Here is a 15,383-nt window from a genome sequence, read left to right on the forward strand (position 1 = left end):
TTAATCTGTTGCTTAAAATGCTTTTCCAGATTCGACATCAGTTCATATGCTTGGTCGACAACAATTGCAGTATTTTTTATAATTAGTTTTCCATTTCTGAATAATAGAAAGATGTAAAATTCTTCAAAAAAAAAAAAAAAAAACAAAAAACAAAACAAAACAAAAAAACCAAAAAAAACAAACAACACACACACACACACACACACAAAAAAAACAAAAACAAAAAAACAAAAAAAACCCAAAAAAACAAAACAAACAAACAAACAAAACAAACAAACAAACAAAGCAAAACAAAAATATTGTTGCATTCTTGACATAATTGAAATTTGTAAATTAGTTTGATAATAAAAACAGTTGCAACATATATATATATATATACATATAATGGATTTTAATATTTTATAATCCAAATAGAGTACTGTTTGGTTGAAAAAGGTTATCAAACGAAAACTAACAACGAAGACAACAATGAAAATAATAATAATAATAATAATAATAATAATAATAATAATGTCACACGAACAAATGAATAAAAATAGCAATAACTCAATAACTTTAAGGTGTTTTACTAATGATTGTGAATTTTTGGCCAGAAGTTACAAATAGTTAAATCATAGTATAAAGTGATAGACATTTCATGTTTTCGATAACGAAAAAAGTAGTTCGATTAATTCGTTATTGAGTATCTTATAAACTTCGAGCATCGAATCGATTGTGAAAAACGAATCAATGACGTCACAGCTGACTGAGTTTTCATTGATTATGATTGTTATCATGGAAGTTTTAATGCACGATATCAATAAATAGCCTTACTCATAATTATAAAATCAACATTGGCAAGAACTTTAGCCTTCAATAAGTCATTTCTATTTTCAAGGAGGTCTACGATACAAGAAAAGATTTATTGTAACATGACTCCAGCAAAACGTTATCGATCAGTTCTGAACAATGATACCTTTTCATACTCACAAACAAGTGGATAAGAAATTAACTTAAATACCGTGTAAAAAAGAAAGTTTGTAAATGTACTGACATTTCGAGAGTTATCCTTTTTTTATTTTTGCTTCGATGAAGGAACTATTCGAAACGTCTTTTCCAATTTTTTACACGTTCTTTTTCTTTTTATTCACTTGCTGTATATATTCAACACACCAATGTAATCATTACCAATAATACTTACATGCAAGCTATGTTCTTGCAGTAATTTATCTTTTACCTTTAAGACGATAGGTGGTCCAATCACAATATCTTTTACTTTGGCTATTTTTTCCTGACTGAAATCATGTAAGGTGCTCGTGACGTGACTGAATTTTGTGATGCGAAACTTTAATTATGAATCGTTGAGGTATGAATTAGGCACCGTGCATTATGCTTTGCATAGATTTCATCGCAGTTGATTTCATATCGGTTAGATCTGAGCTCTGCACCTAACATGTGTACATCACACGCTCAAACACACACTCAAACATACATATTATGTTAAATTAAGTTTACGTACATATTGTTCATAGCTGTACCCCAAAAAAAACCCTACGGCATTTTTTTTTAATGACGTAATTAATTCCGGACATAACTTAATACACCAACCTGAGAAGTTTAACTTATCGGAGAACTGGTGACCAAGATGTACTAATGTGATCGAATCAAGGGAAGTGCACTGGTCTCTCACCTCTAGGGGCCTCGGGAATGATTGCTGGAATCGTCAATCACAGCTTTTTGAGGGTCTTGTGGTTTCAGCCTCAAGGCCAAGGTTAGCCAAACGTCCAGTTTTAACGTTTTGAATACTCAGATATTCAAAGCGTAAGGCATGTAAATTGTATATTGTTTGTAAATTAGAATACTTATTACTATGAGAAAGCAAATTTGTAATAATCTGCTATATACCCTGAGTAAGACAATGGTATTTTATACGCGAGGATGTTTTACTTTCCATAAAGCCTAAGTGACGTTACACTCATTAGCAGATTGGAAGAACCCCCTTGATATCTTCAAGTTGTCTCAAATCATATTAGAATCTTTTATCATTCAACCATTAACGCAATCTACAATCATTACAAATAATATTGAGTTAGGGGTGAGGGCAAATTTAAAGACAGTCCAGGGAAAAGTAAAAAAATTATGATTTTCTTATATTAACAAGGAGGCAACGCAACAGAAACTAATTAACTAACAGTTTTATTTTTACGGCTGAGAGAAACATAAACTGTAAGGCATTTTCTTTTTCTTTTTTTTTTCTTTCTTTTTCTTTTGTTTTTTGTTTTTGTTTTTTTGTTTGTCCGTCCCTGTTTTGTTCTGTCGCACACACACACATCTCGATTATCTTACTTAACTTATCTGCTGAATCAACTCACTAGACGACTTATTATTTCCTTATTCTAATGTTGGGGTTTATTTGACGTTGTTTCCTGTCTTATGCACGCAGAATGTGTACCAGCTGAATATCATGCAGTACGAACATCTTTTCTGGTAGATAGTCCTGGTTGGCAGTGTTTAACAACCATTTGGAGTAGATAAGGTAGTTTAAAGACTTTTATCAGCTGATTGAAAATTGAAACCCAACAAATATTCGAGGTACAAGGCGGTAGGCCAGTCTTAAATGATTCACTTCATCATGAGTTGAAATACTATTGTAGACATTAACGGCAGTTTATAAAACAACTTGTATTTCTTTGACAATCTTTAATTCACTTGTCAAAGTTCTTCTTTTAAGCATCCATCGAAACAACCAGCTCATCAGTAACGCGGAAAATAACCAGTAAAACCAGATATTCATCCAGGATTCCTTTCGATCAAAATCAACGTAGGCTATCACGTGATCAGAAAACCCTTCAAGTGTCATAGCTTCCTCAAAATCCATGTGCTTGTCTATGTGTCTGTTCCGTGCTTGAAAGCCACACGAGAGATTGATAAACAAGGATTTGGAAGGAGGATCTGTGAACTGGAAAGACTTGGTGAATGTGATGACAGCCAGGCTGTACATGCCCATATCTGCAGGGACTTCAGTTATGCCTTTGCACTTTTGAAAGCTATGATATAAAAATAGAAAGAAATTGGAGGGAAAACATGGATGTATTTGTCGTACAGCACAGCACAGCACAGCACACATACCACGCCACTGCACACATACCATGCCACTCCACACCACTTTACCATATAAGACTACAAAATTTCACTCCACACCACATAAATGATATAAATCTAGCTCTGGTGTACGTCACACGCTACTTCATTAGGCGTATATGTTTTTAGCATAACATTTCTATAAGGAACCGAAATATTTAATTAACCAAAATATTCAGGTCAAGCGTTAATGCCGCATGTAAGAAATTGTTTAGTATCATTTACCCCAATACTCTTAACCTTTCCACATTGTTTTCTACTATAAAATGTCACTAAATATTGGGCTATTTTGCTTATGAATCTAATACAGCTGATTTCCCCCCCAAAAATCTTCATTGCTCTGTAGGAAATGTGGTTGAGATCAAAGCAATTAACAGCAAGAATCTATCAACATTGTTGTAATTAAACATTATTAGATACACAATTTCAAATGACTAATTGCCCACGACAATTTGTTAATTATAAGCGAAATTGATTTGAATGTTTTTACTATTTCAAACGAAAAGCACACCATAAAAATTTTAAGATATTCTGTGTTTATTTTGTTTTATTTTGGTTTGAATGTGAAACAATTCTGCAAGTCACGAGTACAAGTCTACAATAGTGAACAGAAAAGAAAGAACATGTGCAAAAAAAAAAAAAAAAAAAAAAAAAAAAAAAAAAAAAAAAAATCAAGTGTAGTAAGGCAAATAGAATAGTCAACAATTATGACAAACTGAAGTCGAATAAGTTGAATGAAAATACTATGCAGCGGCAGTTTTGAATATTAGCTATTCTTTTTTTCGATTCTATGATATGCATGATTTGATTGCACTTACTTGAACTTCTCTGTATCAGTCAGTGTTACCACTTTTTCTCTATATGATTCATTCTGCATTCTTGTCTTGCCTCGTCGGTCAATGACTGGCACCATTCGACTCTTTGGCTCATTATGCCAACATACTGCGCTGAAGTGAATCTCTGGCGAGGTGGCTTGAAGTCTCTCAATGAACTGGACGATGGTCTGTTGACGAAGAACTTTACTGAGGAGCTTCCTGCTTGACGCATAGTAACATTCCGTCATGTAACAAGCATAGAGCAGAAAGAACAATACAACTGGGAGTGCCACAAGTTTTTGTGGCGGCAACACGCCATTGTAGACCGTATCATCAGCAGCACACCAGCAAATCAACAGGAATGACACGACTACGGCGACGTTCAAGATTACAGAACATACCGGGCATTCCACCATCCAATCCTCACACATGGTTGTAGTAGGTCGACAGTTAAATCCCTGGAAAATCACTTCTGTGTCGATTAGTGGATTATAGGAAGAGAGAACAGAAGTCTTTAATCCGCTTGCCTTGAGTAATCCAATATTTACCAAGTGAAGAGCCTCTACTCAAAACACATCCAACATTATTCAGATTCTAAGTTTTCACTGGTCAAATGTCAGTCGAAATGTTATACGAGCCTGTTGTTTTTGAATATCTTAGCTGGGTATCTGATCTTTGTCTGGCTGGCGTTCAGACTTATGATCATTTGCATAAACAAAATTTCTCTGCGGTTTTGAATAAAGTTATCGAATTTTTTTGCAGACTATCTGGCAGTTTTATTAAGTATTCGCTTTATGTATGTAAAGTTTGAAAGGTCTCTTCTTTGATCCGAGAGTTTTTCCTAGGTTCGATCTCCGGTTTTCCTCCCTTCACAAATCCTTAGACACTAAATTCAAATTCGATCTGAGCTAACCTAGCCGTGTCCTGACCTCAGTCCAAAGGTTGTTCCAGGGTACCGATAAAATGTGCATGTTAAGATTATTGAAGATTAGTTTGTCATTGATATATACTCGACATAACCAGGGTAAAAAACTAAAAGAGATATACCATAGTAACTTGGGTGTGGCTGTCTTCTTTGACGAATTTACGAGAAAATAAAATAAACACAACGGAAACGCACACGATTTTTTATTGAATTAACTATACTATTAAAACGATGTAGCATCTTTAGGGAGTGCTTTGTCGCGATCGTGCAATGACCTTTTTAAATAGGGATATATTGGCACGCTTAATCATGTACTTGCTTCTATAAAGTCTAAGTTTACTTTTTTATGACATGCATTTGAAAACAGTTAATTAAGTAGTATAAAACAAAATACACCCAATTCATTGTTCCAATTCACTGTACCACTTGCCATTCCTTTTAGAATAATATTCTTTATTTGACATTCATATACGATAAACTGTTTAGTCATTCATGTCATTAATAAAAAGAAATAATTCCCGTAGAAATGACACGTGACTTGAATGGGAAAACAGTGGATTAGTTTATCAAGGTTTTGCTAAACAACAACAAACTGTCTATTGAAATAATGCAATACTTGAAACTACGCTACTGTGTTAATAGTTATGATCCATGGCAGGCTGGACGTACTTATTACTTGAACACTTGTGATTGATCTTCTTACAGGGGCAAATACCCTGCGATTTTCATCCCTTTGGGGCTATAATTCCTAGAGTCCGTCGTTCCTCGGGTAGCGGCAATATTACGACGATCGTTATAGCAATACATTTTTCTACCCTTAACGTACCACAACGCTAGTGGCCCTAATACCTTGTAGTCCCTCATTAATAAATTCCATGTAAACAATTACGAAGGCACTACTTCCCTAGAAAACCATGGTGATGCCAAGACCCTCGCGGCACTAATACCCTGGGGCCCCTCATGAACGGTTACGATATTACCACGAATTCACTATAATTCCGGCCTAGAATACTATGGTGATGCCAAGACCCTGCATGGCGGCACTAACACCTTGGGCCCCTCATCTAACGGTTACCACTATTACTGCGAAGGCACTAATTAATAACGGCTACGTTAGCGACAGAACTTATAAGCATAAAAGAAGAACGGAACGTTTTGATCCTAATGCTAATGCTTATGTTATGATTATGTCACTAGTGAGGACCAAACTTTAAGTGCTAGTACGTGGTGTGAGTGAACTAACATTACCACTATCATGGTAAGGAATTACTGTCTAACAACTGTAATTTACCAAAGTTTCAGTTTCGCATTTTTGCATTATGAGATCAGTTGCCATTGAAATGGCATTCAGTTGATTCCTTTGGCAGCGAGCTCGTCTTTAACCCTCTTTAGGTAAGTTGGATCTGGGTAACCAAATCTGAAATGCAAAACAGCTAGTTAATTAGTCAATAATAACTTACTGGTTTACAAGTAATTGTGCTTTTCCCAAAAAGTTTCAAATTTCAAAGTTAATTAGTTAGTTAAAATAAGCTAGCTAACAATGGAGAGTAAGAGAGAAAAGATTAGAAGGGAAAGCGGAAGGGAGAAGCAACGGACAAAAAAACAACAAAAAAACAATAATAATCATAATAAAAAAATCATGCTAAATTAACAAAACGACAACACAAGAGCGGCTTCAGTGGGAATAGGCCTACCATATAAAATTGTTTATATGAATTTCCTTTCTCCAGAATTTCTATGAACTCATGGTACATAAATTCAGTACTTGGATCCCCTCTTTGAAATATTACTGATATTTGAGAAGTTTTATTCATATTTACCCAGCTGCTCCTCCATAAGGGTTAGTCTTGTGGTGTATATCGTTCCATGTCACGACATTAGAAGCACCAGTAGTCACAGACCTTCCGATGGTAAAAGTCAGCCTTGCATTGAACGCTTTCTTGAGCAAATCTAACACTTTTCTTCCCTCTGGGCAGTCGGGTAAATATGCTGTTCTTGAAGTTCCACTGTAATATTGTCCTGGGTTTGGGTGTTCAGGACCTTGTTTTCCACTTGGGAAATGGTAGTCTATCCTTATGGTACCGTATCTTTCATATCCCGGAAGTCTTAAGTAAGGTTCCAGAGAGTGGTGCATGGTACCTTGTGGCATGTTTCCTGTGTGTACTCCATAGGCCATTCCACAGGTAGGACAAGCCTTGCGGTGCTGGAAAGCTAGATCAATACACTTCTTACAGAATTTATGTTTGCACTTCTGCAGAACTGTAGGATCATGGAATCCATCTAAACAGATCGGGCATACATCTTCTTCGTCGTCTTTTTTTGCTGTTCTTTTGTCTAAGAAATTAAAATAAATCAATACATTTAAATTTTAGAACAATTATGTAATGAAAATAAGGGTGCAATCTAAAACTGTGTAGAAAGGATAAAATGCAAATAATTTGAAATATGCCATTAAACAAAACTTTGTGTTCGTAGTGATAATGGGATTTCTAGTGATAGTGGTAAAGTGGAGGTCGGTGGAGCCGCTACGAGTAGGAATCGTTAAAGTAGAAGAATAAACACTGAGATAAGTTAGTAGTGCAGGGACCGCGGAGCATATTGAAAAGTGGGGGGGGGGGGGGGGAGAAGTGGTGTTGTGGTAGTACCGGGTAGTAGTCGACATAGTCGTGGTAGTGGAAGGTAGGGGATTTGAGTGAAAATTATTCAAATTAAACGACAGATTTTGCGATTTTCGGTTCTGTACAGTTCAGTAAAGTTCACACAAAAAATACTTGTTGACAAACATCTACATATAGTCAACGTGAGTAATATTTTTGATATCATTTTCAAAAATAAGCTACCTAATACCTAGTATAAACATATTATAAAAATAAAGAAAAATATGTTATTATCAAATTATATTTTTGGGAATATTAATGTTATCTCGAAAAGCATTGCATTACGATTGGTTCATGGGTGTTCATTTCTCCTTTCGAAAATCCAAATTCAGAATTACCGTTAGTTATTTCGCTGAAATTTATAGAAAATGATAAATTACGAGAAGAGTGTACCCAGGAAAAGCATTAATAAAAGCAATAATATATTTACCAGAAGAAGAACCAGTGCTCTTTTCAGTAGGAAGAGTTAAAGTTGAGTGTTTGCTTCGTTTCATGATGCCTCTTCTTCCAGAAGGTGTCACAATGGAATCCTTATATCTTCTTGAGAGCTCCACTTTAAATGCCTCTACTGCAGCAGGATCCAAGTGGACAAATCGGATGTCAGTAATGGCGCCTTTGTTTGGGTCATTATCTTTCATATATTCCTCGACTGCACTGATCATTGCTGACGCACAGACGTTAAGGGGCATTTCTTGTTGTCCTGATCCCACAGCCGGAAAAGCAATTGATTTATATTTCCTAGCACCGTAAGCGATTTTCAGGCATTTAAGACATGCCTCCTTGACGAGCCTTCTGCATTCTTGCCCATCTTCCCTTTTAGTATCTTCGTATTTATGCGTTAATATGTGCATAATGCATGAACAACTCAGCTTTCCTGGCTTTGTTATCACAAACTCTCCCGGTTTGAGACTTCTTTTTTTAGACTTAGCTTCTTCTTGTATATTATAACCCCCATGCTTCACTATTGCTGCTGGTAATCCAATGTTGAAGCTAAGATGTTTATCAGTGGAGTTAACAATGATGTCGACTTGCTCTTTTGTAATGTCTCCCTGGTAAACCGTCAACCGGAATCCCTTCTTTGTTTCGATCACAAAAGGCTGTTCTTTGTCAACCGGAACGTCTTCATGAATAGGGCTTCTCATGTCATCGGGATTTTTCAGCTGTAAATCTTTCTCTACTTCATAATTTCCCAAGGGCATGTGGCTATTAACAGCACCAGTAATCTCCTCCTTGTCTGGAACAGAACGTACGTTTGCTTTGCGAAGTTTTCGAAGGGGATTATCCATTTTTAACGTCTTGCAGACTTCTGCAATTGCAGACCTTACATTAGTGTCTTCACCGTAAAACAGCCATTTATCTGGATCGTCCATCTTCTGGATGACGATTGGTTTCATTTGCAACACCTTTTTCACGGCATCGTCTGCAGAGTAGGATGATCCGTTCCCTGATCTGAGAAGGATATCTTTAGACATCATGTGTCCGTCACAAATCTCTCTGTATAGTTTTATGTACTCCTCACAAGCATCATCATGTTGCGTTGGTGTGCATCCTGGCAATGGGCTGATTACCACATTTAATCCACCATCAACTGCACCAATTTTGACATTGAATTCTGACTCAATGAATTGGATTCTCTTTTTATACTTTGGGACAGTAAAGATAAATTCCAAGATGATAGGAACAGATTGGAAAGCCATATAATCTATCTTTTCATCATCACTTGTTCCTGTAGATGTTAAAGTGGCACCCCTTTCATGAGGTAACGCAGCTTCTATAGGCATGCTATTATGAGCAGATCCTGGTGGCATCTGTTGTGTACCTTTGCAATTACGAATCTCATTAAGGATATATTTATGGCAATATATAATCTGCTCGTATGATCCACTGATTGTAAATCCATAGCTATTCTTGTAACATTTAATTCCATAGTCACGTTGTAGGGAGCGGAGTACTTGTTTTAATGAGGAAACGGAGCCATAAAAGACATCAATATTCAATCTTGCCTCTACACTTGCAAAGATCTGCGAAAATAATTTTTTTTTTATATCATGATATAATAGGGACACTTTAAGTTAACGCGCATCCATATTCCTCCAAAACTAAAACTGCTACGCTCTGGTTACAGAAAACGGTGAGCATTAGATTCGTTAAACAAATTGGGAAAGGCAGCTAGCGAAGCTAAACAAAACCTGAGGCTCTCTAATTATGACATTCCTGGTCACTCATATAAATGGATATAATTAAGGAATTTAAATTGCATAAAAAAGGTTATTGACCCAAATCCAAACAAATTTCTTATCATTCTTCTTCTCTATGAAGGGCATTTATGCGCAAAAGGTCTCATTGTCATATTCTTTTAAATATTTTGCATTCATGATAAAAGTACATCATACTACGAGTAAAATGAGCACACACACACACACAAAAGGCAGGTTGTTTAGCAATATTAGAAATATGGTATATGGAATTGTAGCTTTCAAGTTATGGTAAAATTATTTTCTAATCATGCCCGAACAAATTATGTGATTTTGATTTTATCCCATCTTCATTTTTTTATCTAAAGTTCATAGGCCATTATAACAAAATGCTTACTGCAACCTTAATCACAAGAGAAAATTTGAGTTCTGGTGGACGTCAATCAAAAGGGTTTTCTTGAACATGTCTAAGGATTCCAACTAGTTTCAACCGCTTGACTGCAAAGCTATCGGTATTGACTTATCTGATCTTCAAGAAACTCAAATCATAGTCAATACCGATAGCTTTGCAGTCAAGCAAAGTCAAGATACCCTTTCGATTGACGTCCGCCCAAACTCAATTTTTTGTTTGTGATGAAGGTCTAGTTGGTCGCGGGTCACTGGGAATCGAAGTAAAAATATCGAAATAAAAAAGGGGGCATCATCTTTGTTTTACAGTTAATAGTTTGATGAAGTTCAAAACCTGTTTTCTTGATATTTTGCTAAGTAAAACATTTGACTGATCTCATCGCAATGAGCACATGCCGCGCATAAAAGTATGCGCAGAAAGGATGCGCGCTAAGCGCAAGCCATAGCCATGAACATACTTACATTTAAACATAATTTCAAGAAACGAATAAACGCAAGAATTGCTGGTCGTTTCGATGACATCCTGTCATCATTTTCAACAACATTTAATGACAGATCAAGCGTGAATTACTGAAGGACAAAGTAAATATATGTACATATTCAAACACAAAGTTTTGCTTTCACTGAGTCTGATTAGGCGTTCAGGGTTGGCCTTAATTCCCTGAAAATAACATAATAGCTAAGCAACTTTGTTTTAATCATCACGTCCTAATGGAACTTTTGATGTCCTTAACGTAAAAGAGTATTAGTAGATAATTTTGTTACCTCGGGTATCTTTGTTTCAACAGGGTATCGGTTTACGGTGACTTCTTTTCCCTTTATGATATGTTGAGTCTCAATGACGCTTTCCACAACTATATTAAGAAAGTCAAAAAAAATTAATGCATGCTATCGGTTTTGCTTGCGCTAACTACGACTTTCGCAAAGTCCTTTGTCTCAAGATCACGCGCACTGGATAAAACGCAGTCAACCAAACCAGGATAACACGCGCTGTTTGAAGGACTTTCCCTACCTGTTTCCGGCCAATTTTATTGACCAAATAAAACTGCCGCAAGGCAAACTCGTGACCAAATAAAACTGCCGCATGGCAAACTCGCGGATAACCTCCTCTTAATCCTACTTACGCTCTTGAGAAATTGGGTTCCCTGTGTTCCTCCCGCTGACAAAAGCGTTGCGTTATGTATATTAAATAACTTATATTTTGACCTTTTCATCATGTCTCTGAGTTTCCACATGCACTCACAAACTATTTACTTACACTGTGCAATAAGCGGATATTCTATAAAAATTCGTTTAGAAATAATATTCAACTTGTCTTTATTAAAGTGTGTACGATAAGACTGACAGATTTCGTTGTTGTTCTCTGATTTTTCTACGTAAATCCGAAGAATTATCTTGAATGCCGTAAAATAATTATTTTTAGTTCGCTATCGTTATGAAATTTAAACAAACCTTTTTATGATTCTTATGTTCATTTATGGTATTTTTCTCTAGTTTTGGAGGAAGTTTTGTTTCATTTTAACATGCATCGATCTTTCCTTGATTCTCCGAAATAATCCGAGGGAAAAGCTATGTGCGAGTGTTAGCATGCTCAGTGCTAGCCTGCCCTAGAGCTAGACACCATCCGGATCAATCTCGTGCCCAGAGCCTGCGTTTCTTCTGGCCTGCGGCGAAGAACGAGGGCTCTGGCATAATCCATTTTTTGAGACCAGGATTTCTTGGACTTCCGGTATAAGAGCGCATACGTTAAAAGACTTACCAAAAATTAAAAAAAAGTTGTTCCCGATTTCTAATTTTTATTTTGATCGGAAGCAAACACAGAAATCTGTTTGAAAGCATGATTTTCATTGATTATATTTCACTTCCGGAAAACTGCGCATGCGCAAAAAATCGATTACGCTAGAGCCCTCGTTCTTCGCCGCAGGCCAGAAGAAACGCAGGCTCTGGGTACGAGATCGCATCCGGATCCACATCGAAAAATGAAATTCCAACTTTAGATATAAACTAAACTATTGAATTATTTATTTTTTTGCCAAGCCCTATAAACAACGAAACCAAACTGGCGTTAGCTAAACTGATAATTTATTCATGAATATATTTTCATTTACATTCAGTACTTCTAAAACGAAAAGCATAAAAATTTAGCATCGATTTTTGCTTACCAACTTTCATGATGTTGCAGTTTTCTCCTGGAAAAAGTCCGGAAGTCTTCAAAATTTCAAGTTAAATGAAGGACGTCCATTGTAATTTTCACTAAACCTGATATCGTGTTGAATTATCTGTAGTTAACTTTCATTTTTTAAGGTAAAACAACCAAAAAAGCAAAATAATGTCGACCATAGAGAATTTTGTGGAAAGATTTTTCAAGTACAAAACTAGCCCTGTGGGGTGGCTGGTGGTGGGTCGTGTACACGTTACAAAAATCCTGTGCGGGAGAGTAGTAAGGTCGAAATTCGTTCTCGCCCGAGTCCTACGCAAGTAGTAACTTTGACATAACATGGCAGAAAATTCTCTGCAAGCGAAAAATTTTCTGCACGAAAATTTCACTCATAGAAATCTTGTAGGAAGAAACAAAAAAGAGTTTTACATAAATGAATCCCCCATCGTAGGGATCATTTTGATCAAGTTTTTTGTGGAGTTCGAGGTTTAAATGACGATGAAATCGTGGTTTAAAATTAGTTGTTTGTTCAAATATGGCGACTGAAGTTTCCTCTCTTGTCAGAGTACATATGCATAAGATCAACATCAGATACCATAGGGAAATTATATAGGAAAACAAAGGCGCGCGCGAAAAAAAATGTTCTAGTGCATTTTTTATGGATTTGTTTGCTCTTTCGCATTACAGAAGACATTATCTTGATCTCGAATTAAAAAAAAAAAATTAATTAATTAACTTTTCAGATTTTATTTTAATGATTCACTTTATTCTAAATTGGGCTCCCTGTGCTTTTTCTATTTCTCGCTCATCTCGAAAAAAGATAGATTATGCTAGCACTCTTTATCAACATACAAAAAATTAGCAAATTGCATGAATACAATATTAATAAATACTATCGCATTAATGCCTCTATTAAAAAAAATAATGTCAGATTGAATTTTTTTATGCATCATGAACCTAATGTAGAAAAATGAAATTTAAAAAAGGGATATCTAAAACATGTACAAAGTTTGGCCAAACAATCTCTGAGAAATGGAGGTTCACTATAAATATGTTTTATAAATTAAAAATATGTTCAAATTATATATTCTTTTTGATTGGCTGAGATAAATACAAATAACTGCCTACAAATAATAATCTGTTCATGGCAAATAAAGCCGTTTTGCTGCCAATAATAGTCTACTCATGCACAGTAATGTTGCGTTTGTCAACATGGCTCAATTTCCTACGACTTGGTATGTTTGATAGATGGCAAAAATGAACAAAGCACAAAAAGAAAATGGGAAAATTATTTCAATGAAAAAATAATTATTGAACTCAAGAATCACAAAATATTGTGATTTGTTAGCGCCTCGCAAGCAATTATCTGCCTCTGCCTTCAGCATTGGCAAATAATCCCTCACTCAACACTAAAACAAATAGGCTATTCTATTTAATATGTGCACCCCTCCTACCCCCTCCCCCCTCTTGAGGACCAAAAATCTTTAGGGGGATGTGCTAGAAAATCTTCAGGGGTTGCCTAAATTGTACTTAAATCTCCTGGGGTTCACAAGTTGATAGAATTCTTTAGGAGTTGAGAGCGTTGAAAGCTAGGAGGATCCATCAGGGGTTAATTTTAGTACCACCATTGATCTGGTCATCAACGGGTGGGGGATATTACATGGAATAGCCCACCATACTTTGCTGAGAAAGCTAAGCTTTGGTAGCCTTCGTTCAGCCGGTATAATTTCTCTCGACATATAATTTTTCTCGAAATAACGAGAGAAATTATACCGGCTGAACGCAGGCTAAGCTTTTGTAGCATATGTGCAATTGCAAGATGAACGACTGCAGGAGTTGCATAGTATAGCGCAGCGCACTGATTCTAAAAATAGCTTAAAGATTCGGGCAAACATTGCATTCTGTTTAACCGCTACGAGGATTATACGAACCGATTTTATTATTTGTTACAATAATAACCCATGTAAACTAAGATCAACTGCGATCGGCTGTGAAAATTATCTGCTGAAAGTAAACTTGTAAGTTTGTTTGTCCAAATTTCGCCTTTGTCTTCGTTTTTATGACGTCACGGCTGCGCTGCGCTATTGATTCACTAAGTCTTAAAAGCTTCTCAAACGTGGCTGCCGAGAAAGTTTCACTATGCTAATACGACTAATTTTTATTTCAACTTGCGGTAAGATAATTTGTTGTGTGTCGGACACAAAGCCGTTGCTCACAAGTTCGATAATGTAAAGGTTGACGGGGTAAGTGTATTTAACAATGAACGATATTGAGAAGCAGTGATTTTACGAAGGAGATAAATCTTTTAGAAACTAGCATATTTGCTGTCAAAGACCAATTGTTTCAACGCATCACTAGCAAAGAAAAGAAGTTGTTTACATTTTGAACTGATTTGGTTTCATTTTCGATTCCAAGAACTCGAGGTTATAGATTACAAATAGAATCTGCCTTAAACCTTATGACTTGGTGTACTTTTTGTAGAATTAAAATATCTTAAAAAGCGAGAAAGAACATTTAGATTAAAATTGATCAGACTTCTTACTTGAAGGATCTTCAAATGTTATAACGACAGGCGAACGGTGTTCACTGCCATGATCATCAATATTCACAACTTCGCCTCCGCCATTGCTTCCCTTTTGAAAGTGAATAACAACATCTTTAGGAGAGATATTTTCAGGCACATCCGTGACTAATATACTCCTCTTAGCTTTCTCTTCGTCCAGTTCGACTTCAAAGAAAGATGGGTCGTCCATTTTAACCGTTCAAACAGCCTTCAAAATGTCTTGTTTGTTCGGCCGTTTGCCTCAGACAGAAGCTGTTGGGAAATTTCCCGGAACAGACGGAAGTCAAAACATGAATCGTATGCATATTAATTACTGTCACGCAACACAAAAAATATATAAATAAAACTGTTTTGCACAAATAATTTTAAGTACAAAAATATAGAAGCCAATAAAATACGCTTGAGACTTTTTTCTCAAATAAAAATATACATATAATCTTTTATAAAGCCATAAGAAATATATATATATTTTTTCTGACGTCGTGTTTCCAAGAATCCTATATTTACGAAATAAAGGCTTGGTTTACGTCATTACTCGATTT

General features: G+C 35.9%; 2 protein-coding genes across 2 annotated transcripts; both read right to left on the reverse strand.

The window, feature by feature from the left end:
- Window positions 1–1,887: 1,887 nt before the first annotated feature.
- On the reverse strand, window positions 1,888–4,656 carry LOC116289862 (transmembrane protein 151B-like). Its single transcript, XM_089034557.1, has 2 exons — window positions 3,939–4,656; window positions 1,888–3,026 (listed from the first exon to the last, which is right to left on the reverse strand). Exons 1-2 carry the CDS (start codon window positions 4,364–4,366, stop codon window positions 2,648–2,650), a joined length of 807 nt encoding a protein of 268 aa, XP_088890683.1. The 5' UTR covers window positions 4,367–4,656; the 3' UTR covers window positions 1,888–2,647.
- A 392-nt stretch (window positions 4,657–5,048) lies between these two features.
- On the reverse strand, window positions 5,049–15,110 carry LOC116289852 (uncharacterized). Its single transcript, XM_031696783.2, has 5 exons — window positions 14,821–15,110; window positions 10,886–10,974; window positions 7,948–9,538; window positions 6,681–7,194; window positions 5,049–6,277 (listed from the first exon to the last, which is right to left on the reverse strand). The coding sequence occupies exons 1-5, from the start codon at window positions 15,029–15,031 to the stop codon at window positions 6,208–6,210; spliced, it is 2,475 nt and encodes an 824-aa protein (XP_031552643.1). The 5' UTR covers window positions 15,032–15,110; the 3' UTR covers window positions 5,049–6,207.
- Window positions 15,111–15,383: the final 273 nt, after the last annotated feature.

This window comes from Actinia tenebrosa, unplaced genomic scaffold, assembly GCF_029948245.1.
Source record: "Actinia tenebrosa isolate PJP-AT-01 unplaced genomic scaffold, QUT_ActTen_1.0 PGA_scaffold2__45_contigs__length_23673736, whole genome shotgun sequence".
Taxonomy (NCBI): domain Eukaryota; kingdom Metazoa; phylum Cnidaria; class Anthozoa; order Actiniaria; family Actiniidae; genus Actinia; species Actinia tenebrosa.